Raw genomic sequence first — 17,753 nt, forward strand, 5'->3', positions numbered from 1 at the left:
ACTTTGGTATGTTACGGATCACACTAGGTGGTGGGGATCTGTAAGAATAGGCAAAGCATTAAAACTTCTGTAGTTCAAAATATATGCACTCCTTGGCATTTTCTAGTATCCCACTGGATAGCTTTGTCCAGATTGGAGCCAGGCTGATTTGGGCCCCTGGACCTTATGCAGTCACCCGTGCCACGGGACCCTAACTATGTGTCACTTCACATACATTCAGATGTGGAGTCTGTTTGAGGTCACCACTCTACCACCTTTCTTACTGATGCTGTTTTTGCATAATTTTGTGCAAGACAACTAAATGAAGATAACAGCAGGATCTGTGCATGTTTACGCATGCCATTGATAGGTGTGCTCTTTTCGGTACAGGATGTAACACGATACATGGCACGCGTCAGGTAGAATATCAAGGAAATGCCTGTTTACACACTTTCCAAAGTCACAGTGACAAAGCATTTATCCCAGCTTAAAATGATGCCAGGCATTCCCTGATAAGAAAGTGAATAGAAACAGCATATGACTGAGCAAATCACAGAAGCTTTATTTGGTAGAATTAGAAAGGGTTAGAAGATTACCTGACCTGTTAGAAACTGTGTTGTCAGTGAGAAGCTCAAAAAAAAAAAAAAAAAAAAAAAGACCCTAACAACAAAAAGCTGCAATGTTATATTGTGGTTCAAACTTGGGGAGAACTTTATGATCACTGTAGAGTCTGTCCTTTCATGCTGCTGAGTTCATTAGTTTACAGTGTTGTGAGCCTTTCCTGTTAACTGTAAGGGTTTTAGCTGCTGTAGGTGTACTACACAACCCAGAAGATGGGTGATCAATAACAATATAATGGCACAAAGACAACATTTAACAGTCAAAACACATCAAGGTACCAAAATCCATACACAAAAAAAACCTTTTTTCTTTAACACTTAAAAAAACAACAGCTCTAAAATGACATCCTGTACTTGTGTACAACTTAGCTTAGAGAATAACTTCACAAGGCAACTAATTAAACACTAGGCTGCTACACAGTGTATAGCTGTTCCACGGAAGCCAGTGCTAAATTGAAGTGAAAAAATAAATAAAAGAATTTCACCATTACAATGAAACTGCATAAAAGCTACAGAATTAAAGCCTTTTTCTCCACAGTTTCAACATAATGGCTATATAGATTTTTTTCTATAGGATAAGATAGCTCAACACCACCAGTATCAGTTATTTTATCACTATCATTATTTTTTACTTTAGGGCTCTGCTCCATCTGACAGCCAAGTGCTGTGAACGGCTTTAAATACCCAAAATGCACTGAGATGCTCATTTAGAAATATATGAGCTCAGGTGCAATCAATTTTAATCTGGCAAACATCCCAGTATTAGTACAGGAAATGAACAGGGATGGTTAGCTGATACGAGACAAAAAATAAATATGTAGCATTTGGTGGTTAATTTTTAATCCAGGCCCAACTTAGTAACACACATGTTCAGCAAAGTTTATACATTTTCATTTTGTTATTTTGTAGATATTTCACTCACAGCAAGAGCAGATGAACTTTCAGTAATGCCCCCAAACTATCAGGGATAATAACACCAAGAAAAATCTGATGGGATCAATACAACTCCTACTATGCACAGTGTCATCAAATAGTTTCAGCTATTTACAGAAGACATGTGCATAAAAAAAGTCAGGACATCTGTGAAACAAATCTTGTGCACACCTTAATATGAGGCAATACTAAGGGACATAAAATATGAGTCCAAGAGGCCATGTTCACTTGGGTTGGGTTGCTTTCTGTTCTTGTTCAATAGGCTTTGCAAAGTAATCTCTGTACATGGAGAACAGGACACCTGAAAACAACAACAAAACATAAGAAGCATGTAAAATGACTCGTGTTTATAGTATTATGATTTCAGGTTCAAACCACAAATCACAAATAAAGAACTGGTTGCAGTTTGGCAGTAAGAACTGAAAGATGACCCACCAACAGTCATTGCTCCCACCACAAAGCCTTGGGCAGCTACACGCATGTGAATCAGGTGCACCGACATTTTTGTATCTCCACGACTTTTCATTTTCATCAGCCTGTAGCCAACAATAGCAACAAATCCAGCCATCCCTGCAAAAAGCAAAAGTCACTAAAACAAAAATAAGACAGCAACATATCCCCCAAATCCTCTGAAAACTCACTCAATAAACCCCAAAACTTAAACTTTTCTGAGCACATATTTTATTTGTCCTTGTCATAATATGTACTCACCGACTGGGACAAATGGATTCTCCTTTGCCTTTCGCCAGAATTTGGACTCACTCTCCTCATAAGAAGACATCTCGCCTGAAACAAGAACGAGGTCGACTGAGTTCAAACGTTTGTTGGCCGTGTAGCAGTACAGCATGCAAGCTAATTCAGTGCTGATAGAAACCAATAAAACGCATAGAGAAACATGTCAGGAAGTATCAGGCTGTGCCTCACACAAAAAAAAATCTCCAAAATCAGGCTTTAAAAGTCGTTCCCACGAAAGAGGCCCGAGAGTCGCTATTAACAGGACATGAAAACTTCAGAGGTGACAGATGAAGGGCACGGACTAGACCCATCTTTCACAGACCTAACATTAAACAACTGTGCCTGATATGACGCGACACTTTTAAGTAGTATTATATTTAAATATTAGATATTTTGAAAGGGAAGAATTTTTATTCAGCTGCGAGGCCTTTCCGTGTGGTGCGGGAGAAAAATGTGGAAAAGCAACAACTCTAGAGTTAAGATGAGCTACACTTTAAAAAGCACGTAAAGACACTTCCACCGAACTGAAGAGGGCTCCCTCTTACCTGCTTTAAGGTGTCGTTAGCTGGAAGCACCAGTGAAAGAATTATCCGCGGAGATCTACGTCTCCTCCGAGCAGCAGCCTGTAGTTATGGAGGAAGTAATAAGCCGGCATCTACGTGATACATTCTGCGTGCTACATAACAGTTCCCTCATACGCATGCCTGACGTCAGCAACCGCTGTGCTGTGTTCACGTTCCAAGAGAATGTAGTAAATACAGGCAACATCTTCGAAAGCCTTGGACCTACAAGCTCAAGAAGGCGGAGAAAGTGGATGAGGTCCTGTTAGCATTTTCACAACATGTGGAACACGACCCAGTGTGACCTAGAGTAATGTGTGTCTACAAAGGATATGCTGGAGCACTCTCTGTATGTGTTAATGTGCTCTGGTTTTGTTTCAGTTTACTATACTGTCATTGCTGTTGGTCAGGGATCAGAATCAGAAAGACTATTTATCCCCAAGGGGCAATTAAGACACAATAGAGCAGCATGACGTTGAAGATAAGGACAGGTCATAAACAGGCAATAGTAGTGAGATAATAAATACACAGAATATACAGTATATATACAGTTTTAAAATGACACAGATTTAAAATTAAAGTGACTGAAAGCTGAATAAATAACTGTAAGTGAGTAAAGTGTTGGCAGTATAAAAAGAGTGTAGAGTAGTTTATGTTTATGGGTGTGGAAAATGGTCTTATTGGCTGGAGTTAAAAAGCAGGGTGGCTTTGTGGACAAAGGTTGCTCTCCTCCTCTCCTGCAGGAAATGCAGCCGAGGCGTCGCCCAGAGGGGAGCCATTGAAATGCGGGGTGAAGAATGTGAGAGGGGTCATTGATGATTTAGGCTGCCTGTCTAAGGGCCTGTTGGCTGAAAACCTGTACCAGAGTTCTGACAGGCAGGCCAATGATTTTAGAGCACACTGATGCAGTGTGCTGCAGTCTGTTCTTCTTCTGAAGGCTGAGGGAGTGGATCCACCAGGTGATGGAAAAGGTCATAATGCTTTCCAGGAAGGCATAGTAAAAAGTCATCATGATGGGTGTGCTGACTCCAAAGGAGTTGAGTTTCCCAAGGAGGTATAGCCATTGGTGGCACCTTCTGAAAATCTCTTCTATGTTGGCAGAGAATATCAGGAGGTTGTCAAAGATGGTTCCCAGGTATTTCCCCACGGGGCTCAATAAAGTACAATAATGTACACACTTTCTTCTTCTTCTTCTTTGTACTCCTCAACTACCTCCACTGGCTTCCCATGGATGGTGGTGGGGACTGAAGCAGCCAGCTCCCTCTGCCTATAGGACTGGAGAAGGTCACCACCATCTCTTTGGTTTTGCTCACATTCAGTTCAAGTTTGGAGCTGTCACACCACTACAAACTCCTGAAGAGTGGGCCCATGGTGTTGTGAGGGGCCTGACAGCAGTGACAGGAGAACCTTGTCATCAGCATATTTCACCAGGTGAAAGTTGGGCTGTGTGGATCTGCAGTCATTGGTGTAGAGGATGAAGAGCAGGGGGGAGAGCACACAGCCCTGGGGGGAGCCAGTGGAGGTGGAACGGAGACCGGAAAGAGAGTTGTTGACCCGAACTTTCTGAGTCCTGTTGGTCAAAAAGTCCAATATCCACAGGATTAGCTGATCATCCAGGTGAAATCAGGAGGAAAGTTTAGTGGCCAGGATATGAGGCTGCAGAGTGTTGAACACTGATGAGAAATCAGCAAACAGAAGTCTGGCGGACGAGTCAGGGAGCTCCTCTGTGTTTGAGGGATGTCAAACTCATTTTACATGGTGTGGGACATAAGTGGGCCAGACCCTTTAATCCTGGAGATATTTTATTATATGGCAAAAGAAGTGTTAAAGAATTTCAAGAACCTTTTTGAACAATCGCATACACTTGCACACCTTCGTACATCAAGTTTCTTTTTGGACAATGCTAAGTACACTGAAATACAGGATAAGTATGTTACAGTTTAAACTGAAATGATAAGTCATTCGATACTGGAAGAACATGTAAGCGCCACACAGAAGTGAACCTGCTGTGAACCACCATGCCACCCTTTATCACTATTTAATAATAATTAAATATTTTGATGTTGTTGTTGTTTTTTTGTTGGGGGGGGGGGGGGGGGGGATGTTAGTAATGTAAAAGATTGAAAATCTTGATGAGATTACAAAGAAAATGCTTAAATGAATTCTGAATAAGAGGCTCCATGACTGTATAAAGACAAGGACAACTGGTGCACTCTGGTGGCTCGGCTAACAGAACGGCAAGAACTAAAAGTTTAAAAAGAGAGAGAGAGAGAGAGAGATGTATAAACATTACATAGAGTAGTAAATTCAATCCGGTTGTTCGGTCTGACGTCACTAGCCATGTCTGGACCTAAACTCCGCTGCAGGTCCATATATCAAACGATCACTATGGCATTACTGAGAGTTGAAAAACTGTCTAAAGTCTTTCATCTTTAATAAAATGATCAGTGTTCTGCTCTACCAGGTGTAACAATTGAGTTTAACATCCAGGCATCCATGAAAACGGAATTTATGACATTTAACGGAGTTAGAAGTTAGCAGATAGTTAGCTCGCTAGCTTCTATCTAAATACAATATAGCATGTCCTGACTGCGGGGTTTTGGAAACAAATGAAAACGTACAGCTCTGCTATCACTTCCAACATAAATGAAGACAGAAAACTAAACAGCAGTGACGTTTGTAGGGTTACTGAAGTTTGGCTAGCTGGTATATAATGATGTGCTACGTGACCGCTAGCGACACAGCTATGTTAGCATAATATAAACAAGCAAACTTTTTTTCCACTCGATAAAAGTTAACGTGAGTGTTCTCGGTGGTCACTGATAGGGTTGCCAACCGTCCCTTAAAAAACGGAATCGTCCCGTATTTAGAAACAAAAGTACACGTTCCGTATTGAGCTAATAAGGGACGCACTTTGTCCCGTAATACAGTGAGAATCAAAAGTAGTCTATAACTTTTAATGGAATTAACACTTTGTTTGAAAACATAATTCCCAGCCCCTCTCCTGCTTTGTGACCAATGAGCTGACAGCACACTTATGACAATTCGAGTATGACAAGTCAGATTACCGCTTATCTCATTGGTTGAGGAAAGGTCGCTTACGGAGAAAATACCGGAAGACAACCGATGACCACAACAACAAGCATGGCCAACAGGGAAACAAACGCCTCGGACGGCACACTGTGCGTCCATAAAATGAAGGTTATAACAGAAAATCTGTCGCTCGCTCTCTCTGTCTTTCACTCACACAGACACACCACCACATCAACTTTGCTAAATTGCTAATGAAAAACATTGATCAGGCAGCTGTGATTGAGCAGCAATGTAAATCCAACTATTTTCACGGTTGTTGTGGTCGTGATAATTTTGTGATGCCACATGGAAAAGGCTCGGATGAGCTTTCCAAAGTTCTACAAGTTGTGCCTCCATCGCTTGTGTCCAGATCACACGCTGCACAGCTGTGCTGCAACGTCTTTTTCACCGACGTTTACTGTTTGCGCGTGAGCAGCTGCGGTGACACCCTCACGAGCGATTGATGATCGGGAGCTGGTCGTGAGGTGTTAATCGCTTCTCGTTACCCCACGTATACTACACGACGCACGATGAAGGCCAAAATCGGGCTGATCACCAAATCGGTCGCACGACTCAAAAATCGGCTCAAAATGGGCCAAAAATCGCACAGTGTGAGCCCAGCATTAGAGCAGCAATGTTTGTTCGCTCAGAGAAAGAAAAAAAAAAAGGCTGCAAAAGTACAGGGAGGAATGGGAAAAGGAAAACACCTGGCTGGAAAAGTGCACTATAAAGCGCACTGCACTGTGTGCTGGCGCACTTTTTCCATAGGCATGCTTCTATTGGTGGGCACATGAAGAACATGAGGGGCATGAAAGCTCGGGGAACCCTTTACCAATTTTTTGTCCGCCAGGCCATGGCAGAAGCAGATATGGTATGTAAACACTGGTTTGTTTTTTTTAAACCCTCTGGTTAAGGTTAATATGGGCATGTGCAGTGAATATCAGGGCTATGTGGCCAGAAGTGTAATAATATAATTTATTTTGTGTAATAAACAACTGCAAGGATAGATGATTACAACAAATAGATCACTAATACATAAAAGTAATACATAGATGAATAATGATGATGAGTTAAGATGCGTAATCATGGGAACAAGTGGGTTTACAAACAGGAGCAGCTGATTAGCTTTAGAAAAGCTGAAATAATACCTCAACTGAAGCCAATTGTACTAAATGCACTATATGTGCACTGTTACAAGAATATTTTTCGTTCTATTGCTTTCTATTAATTTATATAATTTTAAGTTAAGCAGGACAGAGTTCTTTTAAAGAAAGATTTACTTATATTCTCAAAAGTTAAGCATGACAGGCTTCTGTTTAAGAAAGAGACCTGTTTTACTGTGTTAATGTTGTCATTGTGAGCTAAAAATAAATGGCTAAATGATCATTTGTTTCCCATATGGTCATATCACAAAGAATATGCATCTGCTTAAATCAAGTTCAAGTCAAATGGTTAAAAAATAATTTCACACACAAAAAAAGAGCTACCACACTGGGAAGGGTGAAGACAACTGGGTTGCCCGGCCCTGGCCACGAGGTGTCCCTTATTTATTTTTCAGGGAGTTGGCAACCCTAGGTCAGGAACAAATGTAATCGCATGGCAGGATGCTGTAAAAGGACCAAACTTCAGCCAGGAGAACAACTGAGATAGTTAGTCATTCATATATGCTGCATGGGCTGGGCTGTATCGTAAGGTTTTAAAAACTGAGCTTAAATAAATGATTAGTGGTAATAAAAGCCGAGGGAGGTCAACAGTGATCACTGACTGTTTTGGGAGCTTTTTGAGATTAAATAGAAGAAAATACATAACATTAAACATGTTAACAACACAAAAGTCATATTAAACGCAGACTACTTTAGGCCCGGAAGTAGGATTCGTCACGTCATCACTTAACAATCGGATAGCCAATGATAGACATCATGATGACCCCTCCCACTCGATTTGTTCTCCTGGTCATGTGAGGAGGTGGGGCTACAAAAGAGCCACGCCTGACACTAATTCACTGAATTGCTGTAAGGAAACGTTTTGTTTCCGAGGTGTCCTAAATGCAACGTGAGATCGGTAAAACGCCTTTGAATAAAAAGTAAAAATGGGGACACATGATGCAAAATAGCTCTCTGCCTGTTGTTTTCTAATGTGTGTTATTGGGTTGCAGTTTTAACGAAGCGAGAGAGCTGTATGGTGTGAACTAATCTCTATTTAACCGGTCGCGGAAGTAGGTGTAAGGGAATCCTTTTGCTTCTCGTGTTAATCTCGGGGATGACGTAACTGTGGCCTCAAGTCACGTGCAACGCCTGCAACGTGCTGCATATGCTGTTCCATGATGCTGCTGGAACAAAAAAAAAGGAAAGAAAAAGAACTCTGTGAACCCAACCTCTCCATCTAATAACAATACACTGAGAACGAGAACTGTGGAGGCTTCACTGTGCCAGAATAAATCACAGTATTTGATTAGAAAATTACTTATTATGATGAATTTAATATCATCAACTCAATTTATATACTATGATTGGTTTGTTGTTGTATCAAAAAATAGTTGCCTATATTCCTGATGTAAAAGATTTCACTGCACTTTACTTTTTGTAAATTACACCCCAAACAAGCCCGTTATCTGAAGCAGAGGAATAAATTGTTTGTTTCTTAACAATAGTAGTTGGCCGTGCCTCTCCAAAAGCTTCTGCGCTGTGTTCAGCTTTCTTGAGAATGAACATCAAAAGAATCTTTCAAGTCCTAATGAGCCTGTGGTATTTCCTTCATGCAATTATGGTCCAGTTACCACCAATTATATGCCAGAACAGAGTGTACACAGGAGATTAAAGTAGAGATACAAAAGTGGGAGAGCAGCAATCGGCCTTCCAGACAACCTTATGACAGCACAATTAAATAAACATGGTTCATATTCATTCCCATTTCCTTTTAGAGCTTTAGTCTAATACCCTCTGAAGTCCTTTGTGCTATACAACCCATAAGATTCTCATGATTTCAAAAAAGATTTATTTTAAGAACTAATGACTAATATACTATTATACTATAACTCTTATCAGTGACCAGGACAAGTCACTGATGCTGTTTAGCACAGACCTGAACCCCGTGATCCAGCTCATTGCAAAGACTCGATACAGATACAGATTTAGAAGCAGACACCAAGCTTTACACAAAGAGGAAACAAGACATCAAATCACAAATCGACCTCACCAGGATCTACTGCAAGGATATCAGGATGTCCTAAAGATATAGTAACTCTGGTGATTGTCAGAAAGCCTTCCTACAGTAGATGGCTACAAGTTCCTAGACCACAAGTCAGTGAAAATCACGATGGAGATACTGAGGATGTCAGCTAGATACAAACATCTCCTGAAGTGAGCTTAGTCAGCCTTACATATATGGCCTACCAGCCACAGGAGGACATAGATAAAACAGATATGAAGACATAATGCAAAGTCCAGCACCCTAAGACTATACATTGTTGCAATAAAAAAGAGATAGGGTAAGGTTTAGCAAGGGTGGGATCCACAATGGGGGATGAAATAAGGAGTTCATCAGAGGGATGACAGATGATGATGGGAAGGAATAAAAAAATATAGTGGAAAACCAAGTCTCTGGGATATATCACTGGGACGTAGTGGAAGTGGGTGACATAATTGTTTATATTAGCTCTAATAAATGAGACAAATGCCAGAACTAAATTTCTCGTGTTGCTAAGGCCGTTCTTAACCACAAGGGGACCCTGTGCAAAATTTAACTTAAGGGTTTCTTATCAGATCCTGTAACGAATGAATATCTCCACCTCTGTGAGACTCAATAGCTGAAGTGGGTGACATCAAGAAATCCTCCCAGTGGTTAGAAATGGGTAGCCTGGTGAGCAGCACGGAGGCTACATATCTGATCCATAGAGCAGACAAAACCCAAGCTTCAGGCCCTGCAAAGATGAGACAGTCCAGAACATAAGAGCAGCAGGGAAGTAGGAAACAAGCTAGGCAAAACTAAGTTTATGGCATAGTGCAGAGGAAGACCTATTTATGGATTTGAAATCCCAAAGGTACAAACCTCTAACTACTTTTAGAATTCTCTTCTTCTTCTTTTTCTTTTAGTGATCCCTTTGGGGTTGGCCACCGTGGATCATCTGCCTTGATCTTACCCTCTTCTGTCACACCAACCCTCTCCATGTCCTTTATCACTACATCCATGAATCTCTCTGTGGTCTATTTCTTTTCTTTCTGCTTGGCAGCCCCATATTTAACTTCCTGTGGCCAGTATATCAACTATTCCTCCTTTGCAACCAATATCACATGAGTGCTTTTTTACACACATATCAGAGCACCAAATATGCATTCATCAGGGTGTCTCAGCTGAAAATCGATATTTCCTAATAATGAAGTGGAAAACTGCAAGGGAAGCTCAGTATTAATTCTTTCTTTTCTTTTCTTTTCTTTTTGCAAATTTTGAGAGTTTAGCGAATTGGGAATTTCTTCTGAAAAGGGCTTTATCAATGGCCATCCCCAGGATTAATGAATGAATTTAAAATTTCCATCCAAAATTCACCATATGTAAGAATTGGAATTTACATACATTCAACCGATTTTCATCTGGTATTGAGAAACTGCCCTGCTGAGCTATCAGGATTCTATATTGACCTTAAAAAACAGATGGTTGCCAGACTTAAAGGTTTTGTGTTGTTAAGGCTATCCTCAGCCATTTGGGGACGGTGGCTGAGATTTAATCTGTAACTATCTGCACCTCTGGGAAACTGATATCATTCACTTATATCACTTTTATATCTTTGTGATATGCAAACTATCAAAGTACACATAAATTTGCACATATTAGGCTAAGCATCCCTATAATATTCTATTCTTTTGATTATTTTAATAAAATTTATTTCGGTTAAACAGTGTAACACAGAAATGTGCACAGTTGTGTTTAATGGCAGACAATTAATGTAGTTCACATACAGTTCATATATGCTACATTATACAGTTGATATAGCAGCATACCCTGCTTCTAAGCCACATTGTCACTTGTGTTGATGTTTAGATTAACACCTGTGCTGTTTTCTTTTTAAAAAAATAAATAAATAAAATAAAATAAAATAAAAGCTGAAAAACAGTTAAGCATTCAATTATGCTGATTCTTTTTGTTGTTCGCCATTAAAACAAAAGTCCACTAGATGGCGCAACATTCCCACTGAATTCAGTAGATCAGCGTGCAATTAAATTAATAGAGTTTAACGTTCAAAGACAAATCTCTAATCATTTATGATCGGTAATGGGTTTCAGGGTCAGTCCCACAATGCATGCGAGCTTTCAAATGCAGGCCGAAGTGATCTTTTTTTTTTCTTTTTTCTTTCTAGTTATCGCAACCATGAAACTAGAACATGTATAATCTCCAGGAAAATCTGTAAAACGCGTTGTTGAAATCTCCCAATTCTTTTAATCTTTGGGCTTAAGGAAGGACAATACTCGGTGTATAAATGCTCAATCAACAATTCTTTTATTTCCATACAATTCAACACTTATGAGCATAAGCCATCATGATGGGGAGACATGCATGAAGAGGGTCACAGCAAATCTCAAAATGGTGACGGGTTACTCAGCTTCTTATAGCCTCTAGTGGCCCCCACCTAGTCGTAAAAGCCTAAACATTCACATTCTTTCTCTGTTACAGCGCCTAAGTTATGACCTCGGCTCCCTGTCTTTCTGCTCTCTGTAAAGGTGGGGGTATGGGATGTGGTCTGTCTCTTCTATTATCGGCACAAGGTCCTCTGCACACAACATTCTCTTCATGATTCAGCAGTATGAAATGTCAAGAAACAGTGTAACACATTCACAGCAGATCAAGGGTACAGGGTAATGCACACCTGTCTAACAAATCCAAAAATGGTCACATTCTTTTAACCCAAAAATATAATGGAAAATAAGCTACATACACAGCACACAATCTAGACTAAAGGATATTATATGACCTACAGCAGTTAACATAATTCAACTACTTTAACTACAGATATAAGATAACATATGATAACAGAATAATCTCACAGCGTCCTTCCTACATGTTTCAGCTCAATAGTTTCCTTTTTGGACAAAACAGTTTCTGAGTATTGGTTTGTTTTGCTTGCCTTGAGAAATCTGCAGTTTTTCTTTTCTTTCTTTGTTTGGTGCTATGAAACATTCAGTCTGTAATGAAAATCAGCTGGCCTCGATACTTCCGATCTTTCGTCGGGGAATAAACGGATGAGAATGGAATTCTGCTGCATGCCAGATGTTAACTGATTGAAGAACTCAGTTCCAGAGAAATTTGACACTGACTTCAAAGACCATTTACGGGTTGTTGATCTTGATTTTAAGGATGTTTGAATATTATCGGATTGCATAACGGTAATTATAAGCAATTAAGATGAAAATTATTCTTCCGCGAAAGTACATTGTTGATTGAACACAATGTGAATTGTTGCTTGTATTCAGGAGACCTTTGCTTTTTTTCCCCAGGACTATTTAGTTATCAGTTCCAGGAAAGCTGAAACCCGTTGGGCTTGTCAGAGGGGAGGAGCAAAGGTCTGCTCATTATAGCAGGCCTGAAACTTTCCTTCAGATGAATCTGTGCTGGTTAACTGAATCAGTCATGGAGCTGCTGCTGCCGATACTTCTTGGCTTTCTTGCTTGTCTGGTCGGAGGGCTGTACCTTCTCGGAGTGTTCAGACAGCGGCGACCAGGAGAACCCCCCCTCGATAAAGGGCTCATTCCTTGGTTGGGTCATGTCTTAGAGTTTCGCAGGAACACCTTGAAGTTCCTAGAGAGAATGAAGAAGAAGCATGGTGATATATTTACAGTACAGCTGGGAGGGTTTTATATTACATTTGTCCAGGACCCTTTTTCATTTGGGGGGTTCATTAAGGAGAGTCGGGACAAACTGGACTTTCAAAAGTTTGCAGTGCATCTGGTGCACAGAGTGTTTGGATACAAAGCTGTTGAAGGGGAGCACATTGTTCTCCACAATTCCAGCAACAAGCATCTGAAGGGGGAAGGTCTGCAAGAACTGACCCAGTCTTTTATGAGTAATTTGCAGAACATGATGTTGCACAACATTGGATCAGCTGCAGAGGACAGGACCTGGAAAGAAGATGGACTGTTCAGGTACAGCTACAATGTTGTTTTCAGAGCTGGATATTTGGCCTTGTTTGGCAATGTGCCACCCAAGTCAGAACAAAGTGAGGAGAAAGCCAAAGAGAAAGACAGAGCTGAATCAGAAGCTTTGTTTCAGGAGTTTCGTAAATATGACCAGCTCTTCCCCAGACTGGCGTATGGGGTCCTCCCACCGATGGAAAAGTTGGCTGCAGAGAGGTTGAAGGCATACTTCTGGGATGTTCTGTCAATACTGAAAATTAAAACAAAGGACAATATCAGTGGCTGGGTGTGGGACATACAGCAGGGTAAAGAAGAGACAGGAATGGATATGTCAATGATAAACAGATACATGTTTGTGCTTCTTTGGGCCTCTCAGGGCAACACAGGGCCTTCTTCATTCTGGCTGCTGCTCTTCCTCATGAAACACCCAGAAGCCATGAAAGCAGTGAAGGAAGAAGTGGATAAAGTTCTGAAAGAATCTGGACAGGGGGTCCGGCCTGGTGGTCCTATGGTCAACCTGACCCGTGAAATGCTGTTGAAAACACCGATCCTGGACAGTGCTGTCGAAGAGAACCTCCGACTCACTGCTGCACCCCTCCTCACCAGGGCAGTGATAAAGGACATGACCTTCAAGATGGCTGATGGGCAAGAATATTTACTTCGCAAGGGTGACAGAATTGCAATCTTTCCCTTCAGTTCTGTCCACCATGACCCAGAGATCCATCCTGAGCCGCATTCATTCAAATATGACCGCTTCCTGAATCCAGACGGGACCAAGAAAACTGATTTTTACAAAGCAGGAAAGAAGGTAAAATATTACACCATGCCCTGGGGATCTGGGGTCTCCATGTGCCCTGGCCGTTTCTTTGCCACCAATGAGCTGAAACAGTTTGTTTTCCTCATGTTGGTCTATTTTGAGTTTGAGCTGAAGAATCCGGATGCGAAGATACCTGAAATTGACCTCAGTCGATACGGATTTGGAACGATGCAACCTGTCAGAGATGTCCAGTTCAGATTCAGACTCAGATATTAAGCCAATCAGATGAAAATGAAACTGTGCTTTTCTTTTTCTTTGGATCAAGATGGTTTGATGAGCACATTATAGAAACTATGGAAGCAGATTTAAATCTAAAGTTTTTGACATGTTGGTCAACTGTAACGATTCCATATGCAATTGCACTGATATTCTAGACATGTATATGTATATTGAACACATTCTGATCATAACTCTTCATATGTAATTTGCAGATCAGCAATCAGATTAAACACATTAGAAATGGTATTGATGGGAATTTTTTAAGATAACAACAATTATGATTATTGGTTATCAATTATTATTGAAATGCCTGTTTACACACTGGTTCCAAAGTCACAGTGACAAAGCATTTTTCCAGCTTAAAATGTTGGCAGCCATTCGCTGATAAGAAAGTGAATAGAAACAGCATATGACTGAGCAAAGAAAAGAAGCTTTATTTGGTAGAATTGGAAAGGGTTAGAAGATTACCTGTTAGAATGTGTGTCATCAGTGAGAAGCTTAAAAAAAGACCCTAACAACAAAAAGCTGCAATGTTATATTGTGGTTCAAACTTGGGGAGAACTTTATGATCACTGTAGAGTCTGTCCTTTCATGCTGCTGAGTTCATTAGTTTACAGTGTTGTGAGCCTTTCCTGTTAACTGTAAGGGTTTTAGCTGCTGTAGGTGTACTACACAACCCAGAAGATGGGTGATCAATAACAATATAATGGCACAAAGACAACATTTAACAGTCAAAACACATCAAGGTACCAAAATCCATACACAAAAAAAACCTTTTTTCTTTAACACTTAAAAAAACAACAGCTCTAAAATGACATCCTGTACTTGTGTACAACTTAGCTTAGAGAATAACTTCACAAGGCAACTATTTAAACACAAGGCTGCTACACAGTGTATAGCTGTTCCACGGAAGCCAGTGCTAAATTGAAGTGAAAAAATAAATAAAAGAACTTCACCATTACAATGAAACTGCATAAAAGCTACAGAATTAAAGCCTTTTTCTCCACACAGTTTCAACATAATGGCTATATAGATTTTCTTCTCGTCAGGACATCTGTGAAACAAATCTTGTGCACACCTTAATATGAGGCAATACTAAGGGACATAAAATATGAGTCCAAGAGGCCATGTTCACTTGGGTTGGGTTGCTTTCTGTTCTTTTTCAATAGGCTTTGCAAAGTAATCTCTGTACATGGAGAACAGGACACCTGAAAACAACAACAAAACAAAAGAAGCATGTAAAATGACTCGTGTTTATAGTATTATGATTTCAGGTTCAAACCACAAATCACAAATAAAGAACTGGTTGCAGTTTGGCAGTAAGAACTGAAAGATGACCCACCAACAGTCATTGCTCCCACCACAAAGCCTTGGGCAGCTACACGCATGTGAATCAGGTGCACCGACATTTTTGTATCTCCACGACTTTTCATTTTCATCAGCCTGTAGCCAACAATAGCAACAAATCCAGCCATCCCTGCAAAAAGCAAAAGTCACTAAAACAAAAATAAGACAGCAACATATCCCCCAAATCCTCTGAAAACTCACTCAATAAACCCCAAAACTTAAACTTTTCTGAGCACATATTTTATTTGTCCTTGTCATAATATGTACTCACCGACTGGGACAAATGGATTCTCCTTTGCCTTTCGCCAGAATTTGGACTCACTCTCCTCATAAGAAGACATCTCGCCTGAAACAAGAACGAGGTCGACTGAGTTCAAACGTTTGTTGGCCGTGTAGCAGTACAGCATGCAAGCTAATTCAGTGCTGATAGAAACCAATAAAACGCATAGAGAAACATGTCAGGAAGTATCAGGCTGTGCCTCACACAAAAAAAAAAATCTCCAAAATCAGGCTTTAAAAGTCGTTCCCACGAAAGAGGCCCGAGAGTCGCTATTAACAGGACATGAAAACTTCAGAGGTGACAGATGAAGGGCACGGACTAGACCCATCTTTCACAGACCTAACATTAAACAACTGTGCCTGATATGACGCGACACTTTTAAGTAGTATTATATTTAAATATTAGATATTTTGAAAGGGAAGAATTTTTATTCAGCTGCGAGGCCTTTCCGTGTGGTGCGGGAGAAAAATGTGGAAAAGCAACAACTCTAGAGTTAAGATGAGCTACACTTTAAAAAGCACGTAAAGACACTTCCACCGAACTGAAGAGGGCTCCCTCTTACCTGCTTTAAGGTGTCGTTAGCTGGAAGCACCAGTGAAAGAATTATCCGCGGAGATCTACGTCTCCTCCGAGCAGCAGCCTGTAGTTATGGAGGAAGTAATAAGCCGGCATCTACGTGATACATTCTGCGTGCTACATAACAGTTCCCTCATACGCATGCCTGACGTCAGCAACCGCTGTGCTGTGTTCACGTTCCAAGAGAATGTAGTAAATACAGGCAACATCTTCGAAAGCCTTGGACCTACAAGCTCAAGAAGGCGGAGAAAGTGGATGAGGTCCTGTTAGCATTTTCACAACATGTGGAACACGACCCAGTGTGACCTAGAGTAATGTGTGTCTACAAAGGATATGCTGGAGCACTCTCTGTATGTGTTAATGTGCTCTGGTTTTGTTTCAGTTTACTATACTGTCATTGCTGTTGGTCAGGGATCAGAATCAGAAAGACTATTTATCCCCAAGGGGCAATTAAGACACAATAGAGCAGCATGACGTTGAAGATAAGGACAGGTCATAAACAGGCAATAGTAGTGAGATAATAAATACACAGAATATACAGTATATATACAGTTTTAAAATGACACAGATTTAAAATTAAAGTGACTGAAAGCTGAATAAATAACTGTAAGTGAGTAAAGTGTTGGCAGTATAAAAAGAGTGTAGAGTAGTTTATGTTTATGGGTGTGGAAAATGGTCTTATTGGCTGGAGTTAAAAAGCAGGGTGGCTTTGTGGACAAAGGTTGCTCTCCTCCTCTCCTGCAGGAAATGCAGCCGAGGCGTCGCCCAGAGGGGAGCCATTGAAATGCGGGGTGAAGAATGTGAGAGGGGTCATTGATGATTTAGGCTGCCTGTCTAAGGGCCTGTTGGCTGAAAACCTGTACCAGAGTTCTGACAGGCAGGCCAATGATTTTAGAGCACACTGATGCAGTGTGCTGCAGTCTGTTCTTCTTCTGAAGGCTGAGGGAGTGGATCCACCAGGTGATGGAAAAGGTCATAATGCTTTCCAGGAAGGCATAGTAAAAAGTCATCATGATGGGTGTGCTGACTCCAAAGGAGTTGAGTTTCCCAAGGAGGTATAGCCATTGGTGGCACCTTCTGAAAATCTCTTCTATGTTGGCAGAGAATATCAGGAGGTTGTCAAAGATGGTTCCCAGGTATTTCCCCACGGGGCTCAATAAAGTACAATAATGTACACACTTTCTTCTTCTTCTTCTTTGTACTCCTCAACTACCTCCACTGGCTTCCCATGGATGGTGGTGGGGACTGAAGCAGCCAGCTCCCTCTGCCTATAGGACTGGAGAAGGTCACCACCATCTCTTTGGTTTTGCTCACATTCAGTTCAAGTTTGGAGCTGTCACACCACTACAAACTCCTGAAGAGTGGGCCCATGGTGTTGTGAGGGGCCTGACAGCAGTGACAGGAGAACCTTGTCATCAGCATATTTCACCAGGTGAAAGTTGGGCTGTGTGGATCTGCAGTCATTGGTGTAGAGGATGAAGAGCAGGGGGGAGA

The 17,753-nt window shown here is 40.9% G+C and overlaps 3 protein-coding genes across 3 annotated transcripts; 1 reads left to right on the plus strand and 2 right to left on the minus strand.

The window, feature by feature from the left end:
* Positions 1-1,422: 1,422 nt before the first annotated feature.
* On the minus strand, positions 1,423-3,171 carry higd1a (HIG1 hypoxia inducible domain family, member 1A). Its single transcript, XM_026149958.2, has 4 exons — positions 2,813-3,171; positions 2,244-2,318; positions 1,968-2,102; positions 1,423-1,833 (listed from the first exon to the last, which is right to left on the minus strand). The coding sequence occupies exons 2-4, from the start codon at positions 2,311-2,313 to the stop codon at positions 1,757-1,759; spliced, it is 282 nt and encodes a 93-aa protein (XP_026005743.1). The 5' UTR covers positions 2,314-2,318; positions 2,813-3,171; the 3' UTR covers positions 1,423-1,756.
* An 8,944-nt stretch (positions 3,172-12,115) lies between these two features.
* Positions 12,116-14,302, plus strand: LOC113010749 (5-beta-cholestane-3-alpha,7-alpha-diol 12-alpha-hydroxylase-like). Its single transcript, XM_026149957.2, has 2 exons — positions 12,116-12,273; positions 12,385-14,302. Exon 2 carries the CDS (start codon positions 12,488-12,490, stop codon positions 14,051-14,053), a length of 1,566 nt encoding a protein of 521 aa, XP_026005742.2. The 5' UTR covers positions 12,116-12,273; positions 12,385-12,487; the 3' UTR covers positions 14,054-14,302.
* Positions 14,303-14,466: 164 nt separating this feature from the next.
* On the minus strand, positions 14,467-16,406 carry LOC113010751 (HIG1 domain family member 1A, mitochondrial). Its single transcript, XM_026149959.2, has 4 exons — positions 16,246-16,406; positions 15,675-15,749; positions 15,399-15,533; positions 14,467-15,264 (listed from the first exon to the last, which is right to left on the minus strand). The coding sequence occupies exons 2-4, from the start codon at positions 15,742-15,744 to the stop codon at positions 15,188-15,190; spliced, it is 282 nt and encodes a 93-aa protein (XP_026005744.2). The 5' UTR covers positions 15,745-15,749; positions 16,246-16,406; the 3' UTR covers positions 14,467-15,187.
* Positions 16,407-17,753: the final 1,347 nt, after the last annotated feature.

This window comes from Astatotilapia calliptera, chromosome 18 (genome assembly GCF_964374335.1).
Source record: "Astatotilapia calliptera chromosome 18, fAstCal68.1, whole genome shotgun sequence".
Lineage (NCBI taxonomy): Eukaryota > Metazoa > Chordata > Actinopteri > Cichliformes > Cichlidae > Astatotilapia > Astatotilapia calliptera.

Coding starts and splice junctions, on each gene's coding strand:
- higd1a (XM_026149958.2), bottom strand. CDS start 2,313: ATGTCTTCTTATGAGGAGAGTGAGTCCAAATTCTGGCGAAAGGCAAAG. Junction 2,103..2,243: donor GAATCCATTTGTCCCAGTCG/GTGAGTACATAT, acceptor TGCTTTTTGCAG/GGATGGCTGGATTTGTTGCT. Junction 1,834..1,967: donor GGTGGGAGCAATGACTGTTG/GTGGGTCATCTT, acceptor TGTTGTTTTCAG/GTGTCCTGTTCTCCATGTAC.
- LOC113010749 (XM_026149957.2), top strand. CDS start 12,488: ATGAATCTGTGCTGGTTAACTGAATCAGTCATGGAGCTGCTGCTGCCG.
- LOC113010751 (XM_026149959.2), bottom strand. CDS start 15,744: ATGTCTTCTTATGAGGAGAGTGAGTCCAAATTCTGGCGAAAGGCAAAG. Junction 15,534..15,674: donor GAATCCATTTGTCCCAGTCG/GTGAGTACATAT, acceptor TGCTTTTTGCAG/GGATGGCTGGATTTGTTGCT. Junction 15,265..15,398: donor GGTGGGAGCAATGACTGTTG/GTGGGTCATCTT, acceptor TGTTGTTTTCAG/GTGTCCTGTTCTCCATGTAC.